The 15,986-nt window shown below is 33.8% G+C and overlaps 1 protein-coding gene across 1 annotated transcript in view; it reads left to right on the top strand.

The window, feature by feature from the left end:
• Nucleotides 1-15,986, top strand: part of UBR3 (ubiquitin protein ligase E3 component n-recognin 3) — a 296,154-nt gene that overhangs the window by 199,308 nt on the left and 80,860 nt on the right. Inside the window, exons 28-30 of the mRNA XM_057503934.1 lie at nucleotides 2,325-2,525; nucleotides 3,765-3,901; nucleotides 9,863-9,948. Coding sequence (XP_057359917.1) covers nucleotides 2,325-2,525; nucleotides 3,765-3,901; nucleotides 9,863-9,948 — 424 coding nt within the window. The remainder of the gene's footprint in view (nucleotides 1-2,324; nucleotides 2,526-3,764; nucleotides 3,902-9,862; nucleotides 9,949-15,986) is intronic.

Raw genomic sequence — 15,986 nt, 5'->3', positions numbered from 1 at the left:
TGCATGACTTTGTTCTTTCTGAGGTAGGAAATGTAGCTTTATTCAAGTAAAAAGGGGCAAGGCTTGGGTAGGTGAAGGGACTTGACAAGTGAAGTGGTTGGAAATGGGGATTAGAGAGTGCCTCAGAAGATGTAAGGAAAGATTGCCAGGCAGTATTCAGGGCTTAGTTGAGGATGGAAACAGGTTATAACAAGAAGCTATTTCAATTTTCTCTAACAGCACTCAGTTTGCATGCAGAATTGAAGTCATACATTGGATTAATGCTGTGTGAAAGTTTTGTTAGATACATGAGATAAAAGGACATATGGCTGGGGAACGAGAAGCATTGACGAGAGTTTTTGAAATGGTAGATCATGGTGTGTAGGCAGGATAGGAAAGTCCTGATAAACTGGGAGAAAAAGGAGGGACTAAAGGCGATAGGGGGAGTTGGCAATCAGAATGTAAGATGTTTGAATTTTGTATTTCCAGATATGGACAATTTGAAGTCATTGCAGGACAAGGGGATGGTCATGGTAATATGTTCTGGAGTAGGAGGCCAAAGCTATAGAATTTGGTGAGGTCAAAGAGCTGACGGACTAAGATACAAGATTGATTGACCACATACACACATACATACATGCACAGGAGGATGGCAGATCTTGGAGTGAAGAGGAAAACTGATCTAGGCACCAAAGTCTTCAGCGACTGAGGGCAATGGATTTCAGTGAAAATGAAGGAAAAGTGTGGTATCATTAAATAAAATGAGCCTCAAAGACGGAAGAATGCAAGAGTCATAATCTCCAGCCTGCACTGGAGATGAGAAGGACACTGAGGTGTGACAGATATAGGGGAATGAGTAATGCCTAGTTGAGAGGGCTTGTGGGGAGGCTTCAGGAAACAACCTCGTGTCAATCAAAGCAAAGAGGAGGATCTAGCCTTCTTTAAAATTAAGGCCCTACGGAAGCTTAACACGGAATGTCCTTCAGTGACCAGGATCCTTGCCCCAACCTTCTAAAAACACTCTTCTTGTATATTTTTAAAACTTAGCTCACAAGTCTCCTTCTCTGGGAAGCTTTCTCTGTTGTATTTATTATACTCTTATCAAAATTTTTTGTTTCTGTTTGCTTTTAATTGGTTTATACTTTAAGTGAAGATGTGTCTTCCCTTTTTATGTCATCACCGCATTTGACACAGGATAGGAGCTTAGTAAGGGTTTGTAGAAGTGGATTTAAAAAGACATGATGTCACATTTTTAAAGATTTGAAAAAATGTCAAAAGGTAAAAAAAAAATAGAATTCAGTTCTTTTTAGTCAAAGTTTTTGAGATCCAAAATATAGTCAAATGAGCACCTAGTTAAGAGTTGGGAAACCTAAGTTCATCCTGATGTCATTAACTACCTTTGTAACCATAGGCTGTAAATTCATTTTATTTTCTTTGTATCAGTTTCTCTCATTATTTTTGTCTTGTTAGTAGTAATTCTCATATTGTAGGATTCATACATATACATCAGTGCATTAAATACAAATTTTGAGATAAAGCATTTGGCTAGTGGCAAAGTAAGAGACAGACTACTAGGAAAAGATTAATATAGTAGTTAGGACTACACAATAGCAATATTCTTAAATTGCAAAGTAGATGTGGGGTGGTGTCAGGCAAAAGAAAGGAACAGATGTAGCAGGCAGAATTCCTGCCTTAAGTTGTCTGTTTAGTCAGCATATATTGCCGTCTCTTATGAGCAAGAGTTTCCTCCTAAGTGTGTGCACATTATATATCTCTGTTTCAAAAATTATTTTTCTTCCAATTCCTATCAGAAGCATCTGAAGTAGAAGTATAAAATTAATTCACCTCCTATCACACTTATGTTCTGAGTAATTTAACTAAGTCTTCCCCCTATCAATTAAACCAAAACCCACTGCATAAAACTAGTCAGTTTTGTTCAGCAATTAGACACCTTAAATGACACAGCACATTGTTTAGCCTTGGTTTACTCTCAAAAACTGTCTATCCTCAAAGAATATGGGTACTGGGAGGATCTTCCCAGTAGTGATTATAGACTGTGAAAACAGGGGCATGTAGTAAGAGGAAAGAGATCCACTTTAATGTGGCCTACTTTTTGAGTTATTCTTTATCTAAAATGCACATTTCAGATTGATTGCATGATGATTTGAATGTCTTATCCTGAATGAAGAGCAACTACATAAGAGACTTTGTTTGTGTTTTTATGACATATATTAGATGTATCTTTTTTTGTGCGATTCATTTTATTTATTATAGAAGGTAGTGGTGTCAATTTTGTTTGTGGAATGGTGTTCATCATACATCCGTATGTTTATTTCATTTTTTAGAATGACCAGGTTCTCCAAGGCTTCTCAGTGGACAAAGGAGAATTTACGTGTCCTCTCTGTAGGCAGTTTGCTAACAGTGTCCTTCCTTGTTATCCTGGAAGCAATGTGGAAAATAACCTTTGGCAACGTCCTAGTAACAAAAGCATCCAAGATCTCATAAAGGAAGTGGAGGAGCTGCAGGGACGGCCAGGAGCCTTCCCAGTAAGCATCAGTGTGAGGCCGAAATATCCTGGTTGACTCAGCTCTGCTTTTCAGCTTTCATTTTCGTTCTGTTTATAAATTACTGCAGAACTTTGTACATTTAGTAGAAATTGCTCTTAGGGGCTTTTCTCCTCTGTTTGTGGTTATTAAAAACAAAAATAAGAGTAACAGAACAAATTATAGAACCAAAGGCATTAGAACTAAGAGATATACTTTTCCATAGTCTGAATTGTATAGTTTTAATATATATTTTCCAGATTATAAAATCCTGTCAGCTTAGATATGGTTACACTCTTTTAAGATGTTGAAATATTTAACAACAAAGCCAAACAAACAAATTACAAATATGTATCTTGCTATGTAAAGCACAATCTAAATACATAAAAATATACCAATTAGGCACATTAGATTAAGATGATATATTTCCACATACATGTATACTTTATGTGTGGGCAATTATAGATTTACACATGTGTGAGTGCATATCTTTGTATTGGAGAAATAATTGTATATTTGATTGAACCATTCACCATAAGTCAGTCAGTTTTACTGTGGGATTTGGTGTAAGTGAACTCCTCTTTAATCTCATCCAGTAAGATTTGTTTATTTGATTTAAATTCTTGAATATTTCACCTTCATTATAGATCTATGATATGGTCCCTGAGAGAAGTGACAGCTGTGTCTGTTCTATGGAGTAAATTTATGAAAGCTATGAATATTTGATTTTTGAAACAGAAATTCATCATTGAAATCTGCTCAGAAAGCTTTCTCTCCTGGCAGTTCCTTTTCTCAGTTAAAGACTGTTCTTAGAGTGTGTGTGATTTTTTTCTTCATAAACTGTAATTTTTGTGTTAATAATAGGCTTAAAGTAAGGGATATTGATATTAGTCTTTGAAAAATGAATTCAAATGAAAGTCCAGTTTTTTATAAATATGGAAACTGTTCTAAAATATTTTTTTAATGACATCTACTTATTTGTTTAGGATATAAATTTATGTGGTTAGTTCATGGTTGGATTATAGTGTTACCAATCAATGTAGAATTATAATGAAAGATCTCTAAAATAAGAGAAAATATTTCTTGATCTGTTTTACCTTTGTACACTAAATATAGTAGATAGCTAATGTACATTTGACTTTTTAATTTCCTAGTATGTTCATATGATAAACATTGTACTGTTAAACTATTAGAGAAAATGAATATAAATAAACTTTACATGTATGTTTGCATTTTTTGCAGTCAGAAACCAACTTAAGTAAAGAAATGGAATCTGTAATGAAAGATATCAAAAATACCACTCAGAAGAAATACAGAGACTATAGCAAGACCCCAGGCTCACCAGACAATGATTTTCTCTTTATGTATTCTGTTGCTAGGTAGGTAAGAATAGTATACACTTCTGTATTTAGTTATTAGAAGTAATTGGTTTTATTATTGTCATTCATATTTATTTGAAGAAAGGATGCCTATTTTTAATGTTGGTTGAAATTATGGCTAGTTTTAAAACCTCCTAAAAGTATGAAAGTGTAGTCTTCCTTCATTTTCTGAAGCTTTTATTTTAATGAACTATTGGGTTAAGCTTTATTAAACATTATAAGATATGTGGGAAAAAATATATTAGTAGCATTTTGGGACAGACACCTACCTCAACGCATGTGAATATTATATATACAGCATTTTGTTAAGAAATCCCTATTGAAGTACTGCCCAAAAGTGGTAATACTGAGAACTAAAACATTGTAATATATAAACCATTTTAATTTATTTTTAAAATAAGAAAATAAGAAGAACTTAATTTGTTTCATTTAAGCTAGTGAAAGATCTAGTAATATCCAAAAATACTACGGGTAGCTTAGAAAATCAGGTAAGGGAGAAAAGCAAGAGAACTGGCATGTTCTAAGCCTCTATTAGTAGCCAGCAGCAGGCTCAAGAAAACAGAGGTAAATACTTGTCATTTTTCAGATCCAGTAGGATTAGTCTGATTGACTGAATGTGTTCAGTACCTAAGAAACAGTTCCAAATAGGAATTTTAGAAAACTTAATTAAATGAGAACCATAAAAAAAAAATGAAATTGGGGAGAAGTAGGCACAATTAAGAACTTAAAAACACAATCGGCGTTGTAGACCCCTGGATATCTCTAGAAACATACTTTATGTTTTGTCCAAGTACTGTTTATTACATAATAGGTAAAATGTAGAGAGATAATGTGATTTGAAGTCATGCAACAAATTAGTGGCAGAATAGGACTGGAACTCAAATCATGAATAAACGTCTAGTTTTCTTTCAATTACTATCCTTTTTCCTCTCCTGTGTTCAGCTTTTTATAGGTCACGTGCATGCAATTCATCATGGCCATTCTCTGCCTTATTCCTGGAACAGAGGGTAACAAAAGAGTAGATGAACTATATATATGTAGTCTTTAGAACCCCGGAAAAATGGAATCAGACTTAGGAAAATTGCAGCAAGAAAGTTACAGCTCAGCATAAGGAAACATTAACTTGTGGTCAAAGAATGTGAATGCTGGATGCAGATTGATTTAAAAGGATCTAATGGATGGGAAAATAACTTTCCAGTCTGCCATTCCTGGACTGTTTTTATTGTGAATAAATAGGAACAATATTTGGGGGAAGATGTACTGGTTGTTTCTGGAAAGTTACCAGTTGCATACTTGGAACAAAATATATCTCATGTGAAAACTAAATTGAATATAATTTAATTTTGCAAAGGTTTCAAGTTGTACAAAATTTATGTACAGTATTATGGTAATGTTATAGAAGATCTTCAGATGACTGAAGACTACCTCAGTTATGCTATACACATTACATGCACACACATTTATGTTGCTTATGTATTTATGCCTTTAATTTTATTAAGATTGACCTTTTATTAAGATTGACCTTATAAGAAAATCCTGGTTAAATGGAAATGATCTGTGCATGGAATTTTTCTACAGCATGATATATCAAATAATTTGATTTAAATTTAGTTTAGTGGAAGTTCCTGTTTCTTGGTTTAAATATATATTTTATAGAAGAAAGCATGTTGTGATAATGGGAGACTTTGATTCAGCATGTTTCAGTTTTTCTTTTATAGAAAAGCAGGGACAGATATCAAATGTCATTTACTATGGGTGTATGTAGAGAAACAAAATGTGTTCTCCCCTCTCCCATTCTTCTCTGATCCCTAATGATAAAGTCTAAAGCAGCAACACAATGAGTCTAAAAGAGAAAGTTTAAAACCCTTAAAAACCTCATTATCCTTTGGTTAAAATTAAAATTACCCAGACCATTCATTGCAAGGTTCTCACAGTGAGATTGTGTGCCTTCTCTTAAGTTTTCCTTAGTCATTAAAAAGAAAACAAAAAGCAAATTGACTGAAGAGTTAACAAAAACATGAATTGAAAGAAAAAAGTATGTGTATCCTATTTGAATAGGATGTAGTTTTTTCAAGCTAGGTAACCAGGTCTTTATTTTATGCCTAGCATATAACCTTATTTCATAAAATATTATGATTACAGATCATGATTATTCTTATGCCTAAAATGTAGGCAATAAAATATTCTGAAATGAACTTAATTTGAACTATTTAACTTTTGAACTAACTATGACTCTTAAAAATGTACTTCATTAGATGTGTGTGTGTTTGTATTTGACATTAGTAATTTGAATGGAATACAACCCTAGTTTCCCAGTACTGAATACTCCAAACTGAATAAAAAATTTTGTTTGCTCTTTCAGAGTTAAATTCTTTGATGTTTAGAAACCAAATAGTTCTATTGGGTAACTAGCCTATAAAACTGTTTTCTTCAGTGATTGTTTTAAACTAGCTTGTAAAGCTGTTTTCTTCAGTGACTGTTTTAGAGCTGTTTTTTTTTTTTTTTTTTTTGTAGGACAATATGTATCTCTATCTCATTTTATTTGCATGCTGAAGCCTTGGAAGATTTTTTGAGGGTAGCAAAGAAGAATTTGTTGGAATGATATCTTTTTGTGGTATAAAAATTAATTAAAATCACTATATTCAAGTTTTAACATATTTCTAAAAAACCTTCTGTTGCAAATATGTGTCATTCAAATGGATTATGGAAAGTTAATTTTAGAGTAGAAAGCTTTCCTTACTTCAATGCCAATTCAGTTTTTCATTATTGAAACAAAGAATGACACTGATTTTTCCAAGGGTTTTGTACGAAAGTTACTTATAGCCTAGAGGTATTGGTGACTAGCAGTTGGCCCTCATATAGTCAGAAACATGGAAATGGAAAAAAAATAAAACATAAGTAGCTGAGATGTAGATGGGGAAACATCTTTAAATCACAGTGGGTGAACTACTCAGTAGAATGAATGGACCTTGCTTTATACATTAGTTAAATTGTAAGTTTAAACTAAACTGTGTGTGAAATAAAAGGAATGCTTGCTAGAATACCAAATTATGAATCCTTTTTAAAACTAAAAAATTATTTTGTAAAAACAAATAATCTCCCCCTGCTCCCCACCCCTCTTTCTTGTTGGTTCACCGCTGGGTTTAAGGGAATGGAAGGAAGGATCATCAAAAGAAAAAATAAACTGGGGACTAAGGAGAATCTTATCATTGGTTACATATCAAAACAAAGAGGTTGTTGTCAGTTCCTAAGAATTTTTTGAACACTTTGCTAGTTACCATCAGGGATTTAGAAGCTGTTACCTGAAATGGTCTCTGCTCTCTGGGAATTTATATTTGGTTGGACAGACAAAACTAATAAACACCAATGTGTGTAAAATGGAATATAGTTTGTTAAAAAACTGTATCATATTGAAAAAGTGCTGAAGAGCTTCAGAAGCATAAATGAGCAAATTGAAATATAAAATATGTGGAAATGCTTCCTTCCTGTCCTAAGAAGAAGGAGTTAGTTCTTGCTAACTCCTGAAAGAGTTAGCTTGAGCTGAGTCATGTATGGATGAAGATATTTTTTTCTCTGAAAACCAGTAACTTGTACAGACAGTAGGTGGTAAGCTCAGGCCTTGAATCTATACTATACCAGTATGTGTTTGAGTGTCTGTGTGTGTGTGTGTGTGTGTACGTATATATACTCATTTCTTTTTCAAATTATAGCTCTAAAAATAGAAGTTAGTGCTGACATGGGGGTAGAAGGGAAAAGCAGACCCTGGTCATATAAATAGAAGCTGGGACATGGAGGAGTTTCTGTATGGGATTTCTAGGTGGCCACTATGGGAATCTGTAAGCAGTCTTTCTCATCATTCTTTCCAATGTAGAGATTTTCTCTTTTTTTCCCTTCCAAACTAATTTGAAGGTATTTGTGTTAGAAAATACAGAAAGTAGAGTCTGTTTTTCTCTGAGAACAAAAAGGCCCAGAACACTCCTGCTCCCAGGGCATCTTATTTTTACAGCATCCATTCAGGGGGACAGGAGCCGAAGACTGTGTTGGGATTTTCAGCAGTGAGGGAAAATCAGATGTGGGGCATGTGAGGCAGTTGTGTTTCTTTCCTCCAAGAAGTGTCAAAGGAACAATTTTGATGAAATGAAATATGGGCAAGCTGATGGTTAGGGCCTCTGACATACGGATTTTTATCCTTTGGATAGGTAGTTTTTGTGTTTTTAACTCAAATGAAAAGTTGTGTTGGAGATCTTCCAACCATAATCAGAAATAATTACATTTACTAGTTTTCTTTCAGTTATTCTTTAAAGTAAAATTCTTGGTAACATGTTTGTCATCCTTTAAAATATCTTACTTGATGATTGAATAAACAGAATTGTTCTTGTATTTATATTTTAATGAATATTTTTGCAAAGTATGTTTAAATAAAGGTTGGCATTCTGCTTCTGACATTCATTTATAGTAATTGATCATGTTTCTGTAGCTCTTTTAAAAGTACTATCTAGGAAATCTTAGTTTTTATAAGAGAATATAGCCATTAATTTTTTTCTACAGATTAGGCAACAGAAGATTTGTGAAAACAAAATGTATTGATCTCATTTATATTCCCTTGATGAAGGAACACATGCTGGTCTCCGCTCGCTTTCTGTCCACTAATATGAAATCCTTGTCCCTGCTTCCTTGCTGGTAGGTTTTTAGAAGTTCAGTGAGCAATGCAAATCGCCTGAAGGGTGGAAAATTCCCTTGTCACACAGATGCCCTTATCAGCAGCAACCAGATGGAGCTCTGAGCAGGAAAATGATCAATATTAAATTGTCCTCCCCACCCAGTAGAGAGCATTAAAGCATTCCTTCAGAAATGGGTGGCAAACATACAGACTTAGGAATATTATTTTTAAAAGTTTGTGTTTGTAAGTAAATATATGAAAATAACATTTCAGACATTCTGTGTTTAAAATAAAATGAAAACAGTTCAAAATGGTTTGTTTTAAATCAAATAAGGTATCTTTCTTGAATTCACTTGCAAAGTGTAAGCTTGAAACTTTGCTCTTTTTTGTTGTTAAGATGGGGGAAGTCTAACCACTAGTGTTAAATGCATATCTTTGATATAAACTAGCTTATTCATCTTTAATTGTGGCAACTAAATGTGTGTTTTTTATTAGTTGAAGTAAAAATACAACTTATCATTCTGGATTTTCATTTATTTTGGTAAAATTGGCTATTTTACTGTTACTGTTTTTGTATAAATCTGTGAATTCTGCATCACTTTGATTTTTGAAATTTCAGTTTAACAATTATTTCTATCCTGTAAGCTAATAATCACTAAATATTATAAATTCAGATCTGTATGAACAGTACTGATGTTTAGCAGTGTTAATAGTTACACAATATATTTTAATTAAACTGTAATATTAGAAGTATGTAAAAGAGACTGTCGTTAATTAAATGTGTTGTTCATAGCCTCTTTAGTGTTAGTGATTTTGTTTCTTAATACTGATTTCTAGATACCATCTAAGCTCCAACGAGTGACAACCATTTCTCTGCTAGGAAAATTGGTATGCCTTTGTGTCTTACATGACAGAAACTACCTAATTAGTGGCTAACAGTTGGAGTGCAAATGTTTTCATCAGATTCATATGCAGGTTTATGAAATGTGTTACAGTTTTTTTCTTAAGGCCTACATTCTAGTATTTGCCAACAGTTGAGGTTTTGCAACAGTTACACCATAACGTGTGCAGTTATGCAGGTATAAATATGAACATGTAAGTAAGGATAGATGAACTGTTTCCCTTTTTAGTTCTAAATACATAAAATATGATTATTACTGATATTGCATATTCTATACTTCAGCAAATAATAAAGTTGAAGAACTTTACTATTTGGGTTGATTCAGACATATCAATAAAATAAATTTTAAAATATTGCTTCAGCCTAATGACTAAGATATATTTTAATGCTTTACTTACAGAACCAATTTGGAACTTGAATTAATTCATCGAGGAGGCAATTTGTGCTCAGGTGGTGCAAGCACAGCTGGCAAAAGGTCTTGTTTAAGTAAGTATTAAAGAGAGCTATCTTCTTAAAATGTCTAATTACATCATTTTTGAAGTATATACAGGCAAAGTGTTTTTTGGTATATTTTCAACTTTATGTTATAATCAGTTTTACTAGTGATTCTATGCTTTAAATGGTTAATCTTGTACTTAAAAGAGTCATATGAATATTTAGCTCTTTCTATACTATTAGTCAGTAAATTGATGTCATACTAACTAATCAGATTTACATTGGTTCAAAATAAAAAATAATGTAGTATTTTCAGCTGTAATTGTCCTCAAACTTAAGTTCTTTTGAAGAATTTTTAAATTGTGTGGATTTAAGAATATCTTTTTATAAAGACAATTTCTGTTCCCTAAAAATTCCTGTAGATGTAGCTGCTGTTAATTAATGAAAGTGTACTTACTGTATTTTGATGTGCACATTAAAATATATTAAAATTGTGGATGTTTGCTTTTGTTTATGAGTATATATTATAAAATGAGCATGATGATTCAATACTTTTTGTAAGGGTAAATTTGAGAGAAATGTCATTTAGAACTTGAAGGAGGTTTTTCATGAATATGATTTTGATAATATCATTATTTAGTCATTGTTTAGAGAATTAGTGTGAATACTAGAAGTAATATTATTCAATGTCCTATACAGCTAATTACTGGTCCCAAATCACTGACATTAAAATATTACCTAATGTGATTGGTATAGGAAATAAAAATTATTTAAAACAAATAATGTATTCTTTCTAAAAATTGAATATGTTTTCTTAAGTACTAAAATTATTAGTTACTAAATATTACTAGTACTTTTTTTAATTAGTATATTTTTAGAAGATATATATCTTTTAAATTTTGGAATGATTTCAAAGCAAAAGACTGATCAAAAACATCTTGCATTTTCTAACATAAAGATACAGACTTCTGTGCAGTTTCAACTGAGTTACTTTAAAATATTTAATCAGTTGTATTAGATTTTGATATTTTATTTGGGGTTATCACTTGATTCCTAAAGTTTAAGGTTTTGGAAGTTATTTTTTACTGAGTATTCAGTATTTATTGATCCTTTGTATATACACTTAAACTCTGCTTAATCAGTGATTTAGTATTATTTTTTACATAAAGGGGAAGGTGCTAACTGCTAAGGGCTTTAGCTTCAAAGTCTGTTTGAATTAGCTGAAACTGTATTGCACTTACATAAATTATTCTTTCTTGTTGATTTATTCATACTTGATGTTTTACATTAGATGATAATATTCCAGAAAATGTTACATTAGGAAGCATTTAGTAAGGGAATTTCAGTTTTACGTTCAAACACTCTTTCATATTTATTTTCTCTGAAGTATTCAAATTTATTCAGAGGCTTGTAAATTATTAATTTATCCAGAATCCTAAAGTAGTAGTAAAATTCTAGCAGCAGCCACTTCAGTCATCATCCTCAATTTTTAATTTAAATTATTAAATTGATAGTTATTTTCAGATTTCTTCTTTTTATTTTCCCCTTAGGTAATAAGAGATTACACTGTACCAATATAGAAAAAGTAGTGATGAAGCTCATTCTAAATATGTTAATACTGTTTTTAGTTTTCTTTTCTTTTCTTATTAACTAATACTAGTTCTTTTTTTTCCCCAACTTTGTTGAGGTATGATGGACAAAGAAAAGTTTATGTGTTTAGGTTTCACAACATAATGTTTTCTTTCATTTTCATATGATTTATTGTTCAATTGCTCATGTGTTATTTATCCTAATACTTATAAAAGTAGTTATGTATATGGAATATATTGTATAAAATCCCACTATTTTTTTTCAAGTGTATAAACTTAAGCACTTGTTTTTCACTCATGCTTAACTCAAACCTAATTTAAGTTGAACACCAGAACTTAAGTGGATGGTGTTTCATAGGATGCTAGGTCAAATGTCTCATTTTTTTCATCTTCCAATAGAACTTTAATGGTATTATTAAACAAAAATTCTGTCTTTTCTCTAGAAATTCCTCATATGTCAGTATTTTCCTTTTCCCATTCATTGCTCTCCATTACCTTTTATTAAATATCTCATTTTAAAAGTGTCCTTTTAAAATTTCATAATATTTTGAGGAAAGACCAAAAATGATCCACTAATTAAACAAATGAAAGGGAACTTAGATTTTTTGAATACTCCACAACTTCTTGGTGAAATTGAAGATTAGTCAAGGTAAGATTTAACAAATTTTGTCTGGAATGGCTTCAGAGGCCTGACAGGTAATTAATAGACACACACACATATCCACAGGGCTGGGGTGGCGAGGGGTCAGAGGTGGACAGGAGATCGAGGATTGTTCTTTCTACACAATAAAAGCAGAAAATAAAATGGCTAAATTCATACTGAGAAATCAAATAATACTGTAGTGGAACAATACCCTTCAACACATTTATATTTAAATAGATTTTTTAAGTTTTATGGTAAAATGATCACTATCCAATCATAATAAAAGTTCATTCCTAAATATGGGTCTGCAAAATTTTCCACATTAAAAAAAATGAGCAAAATTAATTTACACAGCAGAATACTATGGTATTTTAATAATACCTTACATTTGTATTCTTAAAGTTGTAAAGTACTTTCACATAAATTATTTATTCTTTAGAATGACCATGTGAACAGGTGTTAATCTCTTTTTTGTAGAAAAGGAAACTGAAGTTCAGAGTGATTGCCTTGCCAGGTCATACAGCTAGAAAATGTCAAGCTCATACTTCACCCCAGCTCTTCTGACTCTAAATTCAGTTTTGTAAGATGTATTCCTTCCCCATAAGTCTTCCAAAGGATGCAGAACCTTTAGGGCCTTTACCAATGGGCTTGGTCAAGGACTGAGCTATACTGTTGCCATGGGACCTTTCCAGGCTCTGCCATGCTAACCCTCCTATTACCTTCTCTGTTTTCTCTTACCAACCTTTCTCTGTGGATCCTATTTTTGTGTTGGGCCAGTCCTTCAGATATTTTCTCAAGTCCTGATTCCTTCTTCCTTGACTACCAGTTTGTTCTTCCTTATTTTTCACCAGTTTGGTGACTGGTTCTTCCTCGCTTCTGGTGTGCACAATCTGCATCAGTTCCAACATACAGCTCTGCTACTGAGTCCTGCTTCAGAGACCTAACCGGACCTTGGGTTTAACAGATAATGCTGGTTATAGATCATTTATTATAAGGTAGAAAGTGTTAAGTTCTAAAGAAGGATATGCATAAAGTTCTAGAAAATTTGCAGGTTTGGGATCATATCTAGATGGTAAAATGAGTGAAGATTATGGTAGACATGGGATATGAACGAGACTTTGAAATATAAGTGAATTTAGAGTTTTTGTTATGTATATGCTGGTAAGTACTACCAACTTGGTTAGCAACTTATATAGGACAAAGTGATGGAAAAACTGAAGGCAAAATTTTTATTAAGAATAATGTCTTATGGGGATTAAACATGATGGCTGCGTGAGAAATGAGGCAGAAACCTCCTCTCAAAACCACGTATAACACGAAAATACAGCAAATACAACTAATCCTGAAAGAGCGATCGGAAAGAAGAATGCAACAGACAACTTACATCTGGGGAAAAGAGAATACCTCATGGAAAGGGTAAAGAAACCTGTGATCCTGTGTGACACAAGCCCTCTCCCACCTAAGCTCACCAGTGGGAGGAAGAGAAATGGAGGCAGGAGAGAGTAGAAGCCCAGGACTGCTAAATACCCACCCCTGGAGATCTGCTCTGGGAGCATGAACCCATATTACACGATTCTCTGGAGATTAGAGGGGTTGGAAAGCAAAGACAGGCAGAATACTCAGAAAGAGTAGATTCTAGCTACTTGTGGAAAACAGGTACCCACAACTGGCTACGTTGGGACAAAATAAAGGCAGGCACTTTGAAAGACTTCCTAACAGTGAGAAGGCTGCTAAAGAAACAAGGATTATACAGAGCTTGCTGCCTGAAAAGACAGGTGCACAAAATCATCCTGGCACACTCAGCAGAGCAGATTGGAAACTTTCAGAAGCTCCATGCACTTCATTTCCCTGGCTGGCAACGCAGTGCCAAGGCCTACCCAGTGCAATATGCAGCCTGTGGCTTCTTCTTCCCAGCCAGCACCAGTTCACAAACCTGCTGACCCCACCATCATCCCAGGCCAGCCAGAGGGCAGCCCCACCTACAGCACCAATAAGGGTGTAGCGCAGAGAATCCATCTTGCACTCTTGGCCTACTGGCCCTGGCATTGGAGGCAGGCACTGTAGCCAGGAAGACGGGAAAGCGCTCTTTCTTCCCAGAAGGCACTGGCCCTGTGCAACTGTGACCCCGGCCTTTGCTCCAGGGTCTGGGCAGCTCTAGAGAGTAGAGCTTCTGGGCACTAGAGGCCACTGCCTACACAAAGTTATTATTCAGTAGGATTCATTAGAAATATGAAATGACAAAAAACCTGGTACAAACCAAAATTCCTCAAACACCAGAAAGAAGGCTAAGTGAAACTGAATCACCAATCTTCCTGATAAAGATTTCAAAATAAAAATCATAAACACACTCACAGAGCTACAGAAAAATTTTCAAGACCTCAGGGAGGACTTCAACAAACAGACAGAAACTTTGAAAAATATAGCATCTAAATGAAACAATGGAGGGATATAAAAAGCAGATAAGATGAGGTAAAGGAGATGATAAATGAAATAGAAATTAGGGAACAGAAATACAAAGAACCTGAGGCGGAGAGACAAAAAAGGATCTCTAGGAATGAAAGCGTATTAAGAGAACTGTGTAACCAATCCAAAAGGAACAATGTTCATATTACAGGGGTACCAGAAGGAGAGAAAGAAAATTAAGAAAGAACAGAAAGTGTCTTTGAGGAAATATTTGCTGAAAACACCCCAATCTGGAGAAAGAAATGTTCTCTCAGGCCATGGAGGTGCACAGATCTGCCAACACAAGGGACCCAAGAAAGACAACACCAAGACATATAATAATAAAAATGGCAAAGATCAAGGACAAGGACAGAGTATTCAAAGCATCCAGAGAGAGAAAAAAGACCAGATACAAAGGAAAACCCATCAGGCTGTCATCAGACTTGTCAGCCGAAACCGTACAGGCCAGAAGGGAGTGGCATGATACATTTAATGCAATGAAACAAAAGGGCCTCAAATGAAGAATACTCTACCTGATAAGATTTTCATTTAAACTTTATGGAAGTATTAAACTATTTCCAGATATGCAAAAGTTGAGGGAATTTACCTCCCAGAAACCAAACCATCTCTCTGTTGCATTTTGGACGGACTGCTCTAGATGGAAGTGCTCCAAAGGCTAAATGGCTGTCACCACAGTAAAGAAAGTAGACCAATTAATTGCTAAGCAAATGGGAAATTAAATCAACTACCCTCAAAATCAGTGAAGGGATACACAAAGAGTACAGAAAATGACATCTAGTATATAAAGAGTGGGGGAGGAAGAAAATGGAGAAAAAAATTCTTTGGATTGTGTTTGAAATAGCATGATAAGCAAGTTAAGTTAGACTGTTAGATACTAAAGAAGATGCCCTTGAACTTTTGGTAACCACAAATCTAAAGCCTGCAATGGCAAAGTACATATAATAACCCTAAATGTAAGGACTGAATGCACCAAACAAAAGACATAGAGGGGATAAAAAAAACAAGACCCATATATATGTTGCCTACAAGAGTCTCACTTCAAACCCAAAGACCTACACAGATTAAAAATCAAGGGATGGAAAAAGATATTTCATGCAGCTGAATAGGGAGAAAAAAGCAGGAGTTGCAGTACTTGTATCAGATAAAAAAAGACTTCAAAACAAAGGAAGTCACAGGAGAAAACAAAAGAAGGACATTACATAATGACAAAGGGGTCAGTCCAATAAAAGGATATAACCATTAGAAATGTCCGTGCACCAAACATAGAGCACTCAGAAATGTGAAACAAATGCTAACAGAATTGAAAGGAGAAATAGAATACAATGCATTCATTTTAGGAGACTTGAACTCACGACTCAATACAAGGACAGATCAACTAGACAGAAAATAAGTAA

The sequence above is a fragment of the Manis pentadactyla genome, chromosome 6 (genome assembly GCF_030020395.1).
Source record: "Manis pentadactyla isolate mManPen7 chromosome 6, mManPen7.hap1, whole genome shotgun sequence".
Taxonomy (NCBI): domain Eukaryota; kingdom Metazoa; phylum Chordata; class Mammalia; order Pholidota; family Manidae; genus Manis; species Manis pentadactyla.
Note: the sequence above shows the minus strand (reverse complement) of the source record. Positions and strands in the feature narration are given on the sequence as shown.